Here is a 2,526-nt window from a genome sequence, read left to right as displayed (position 1 = left end):
TCTCAAAAATCATTTCAGTTGATATTTTTTAAAAATTTCATGTTATCAATGTGATGCATTTTTTAAAGGAAAAAAGTAAGTTTTTGTACATAGCTCAAATAAAACAAGTAAATTCCTAGAACAAAAACAGAATCTTTCACAAACTTCGAAAAGACCCAGTTAGGTTTCCATCATTAAAAATTGATCCTTTTTCTCACTACATTTAAAGCAAGATACAAGTCATATTGCATTATTCACAAGTAGAGATAACACACACTACGGCCAATAAAAAGAGACATGTGTGTCTTATAATAAGAGTAAACTAGGCAAACCACCCACAGAAAGGTGACTCAAATATGGGAGGAGGGGAGTTGTGTTCAAGATACGGAAATGGGGTTTGTGAAAAAATGGGGAATTTATGGGAAGATTTTGGAAAAAAATTAAACGACTCAATTTCAAATGGCAAGATTGGCAAATATTTCAAGTTACAAGCTCGAAAGACTTGTTTCACTCAAGAACTTCGGGCTGCAACCGCGACATTTCTCACCATGGCCTACATCATCACAGTCAACGCCACAATCCTGACTGATTCCGGTGGGACGTGTTCTGTTTCCGATTGCACTCCTCCTTCATCCAACCAAACAACAACATTTATTTCCTCAGATTGCATGTTCAAACCCAATATCGGTTATGAAAATTGTCTTTCAAAGCTAAAAAGCGACCTTATTGTCGCCACCGCTTTGTCATCGATGATTGGCTCATTAGCCATGGGAATATTTGCCAACTTGCCTTTGGCATTGGCTCCTGGTATGGGCCCAAACGCTTACTTGGCTTACAACTTAGTGGGCTTTCATGGGTCGGGGTCCATTTCTTACCAAACAGCTATGGCCATTGTATTGGTTGAGGCTTGTATTTTTTTAATTATTGCAACTTTTGGGCTGCGTGCCAAGCTAGCGCGACTCGTACCCCGATCGGTCCGGTTAGCTTCGGCAGCTGGAATCGGGCTTTTTATAGCGTTTGTGGGCTTGCAAGCTAATCAAGGTATTGGGCTTGTAGGTCCTGATCCTGACACTTTAGTAACCCTAGCAGCATGCACTAGTAAAAATTCGATTACCGGGGCATGTACTGATGGAATCATGCAAAGCCCAACATTTTGGTTGGGCTTAGTCGGGTTCCTAATCACATGTTATGGGTTAATGAAGGATATTAAAGGAAGCATGATTTATGGTATCTTGTTTGTCACCTTAATATCATGGATTAGGCACACGTCCGTGACGTTTTTTCCCGACACACCTCTAGGCGACACTAGATATAAGTACTTCAAAAATGTGGTAGATTTTCACAAAATTGAGTCCACCCTAGGTGCAATTAGCTTCGTCAATTTTAACCGAAGTGAAGTATGGGTTGCCCTATTCACTTTATTATATGTAGACATACTTGCCACCACGGGTACGTTATATACAATGGCAGAACTCGGGGGTTTTATTGATGAAAAAGGCGGTTTCCAAGGGGAATATGTAGCATACATGGTCGATGCAGGGACCTCGATCGTAGGGTCCACGCTCGGGGTCTCTCCGATCGCCACCTACATCGAATCCTCAGCTGGGATTCGAGAAGGTGGCAGAACAGGATTAACTGCAATCCTTGTTGGATTTTATTTCTTTTTATCGATATTTTTCATTCCATTATTTAGCAGTGTGCCACCATGGGCTATAGGTCCATCTTTAGTCATGGTCGGGGCTTTGATGATGAAGGTGATCAAAGATATCGAGTGGGATAACATTAAAGAAGGTGTACCCGCATTTGTGACCATTTTACTCATGCCTTTAACATACTCGATTTCAAATGGAATTATTGGGGGAATCGGGATGTACATTGCTCTTAGTTTGTATGATTATGGAGTTTGGTGGTTCAAATGGTTGATCAAGATTAAGAAGATGGTTTCAAGAGAACAAAATCAAGTATCTGCTAGCTTTGCGGCTGATCGAATCGTTGAGGTGTTGTGAATATTTTAGAATTGTCTTTTCTTTTGTTTTATTTTAAGATGGAAGAAGATGCACGAGCTACCATGAGAATGGTTTTCTGTGGCAGTTCCTGCATCTTTGATGGATAATTTAGGTTTCTATCCTTTGTGTTTTGTTGTGTTTCTTCTTTCCATGAACTTTGAAATCTAATATTAGGTGTTAAACTTGTGTTGTTGGATAATTTAATTTTAACCGAGTTTCTACTATGTTCTTAACCAATATCTTCATTTCTTTTCACTAATATAAAAATGCACACAGAAAATGATAAACTTCTCATATTCTTAACCAATAATCCAATATCTTCATTTCTTTTCACTGATATAAAAAATGCACAAAGAAAATGATTAACTTGTTTTGCTTGCTTCCGCAGTTATTTCTTTCCAACTCCAAAGCTTCAAGAACTAATCATTCATTAACAAATTTCTCAAACCTGCAATTTATCTTGTTTGCTGTCTCTATACATTTACAAAATGAAAAATAAGGAAATCTAGACATGAAAAACCACTGGCTTTGATGCACATAT

The 2,526-nt window shown here is 38.4% G+C and overlaps 1 protein-coding gene across 1 annotated transcript; it reads left to right on the top strand.

The window, feature by feature from the left end:
- Nucleotides 1-237: 237 nt before the first annotated feature.
- Nucleotides 238-2,189, top strand: AZG2 (Xanthine/uracil permease family protein). Its single transcript, XM_078977357.1, has one exon. The coding sequence runs from the start codon at nucleotides 336-338 to the stop codon at nucleotides 1,983-1,985; it is 1,650 nt and encodes a 549-aa protein (XP_078833483.1). The 5' UTR covers nucleotides 238-335; the 3' UTR covers nucleotides 1,986-2,189.
- Nucleotides 2,190-2,526: the final 337 nt, after the last annotated feature.

The sequence above is a fragment of the Lactuca saligna genome, chromosome 1, assembly GCF_052625555.1.
Source record: "Lactuca saligna cultivar CGN05327 chromosome 1, ASM5262555v1, whole genome shotgun sequence".
Classification (NCBI taxonomy): domain Eukaryota; kingdom Viridiplantae; phylum Streptophyta; class Magnoliopsida; order Asterales; family Asteraceae; genus Lactuca; species Lactuca saligna.
Note: the sequence above shows the minus strand (reverse complement) of the source record. Positions and strands in the feature narration are given on the sequence as shown.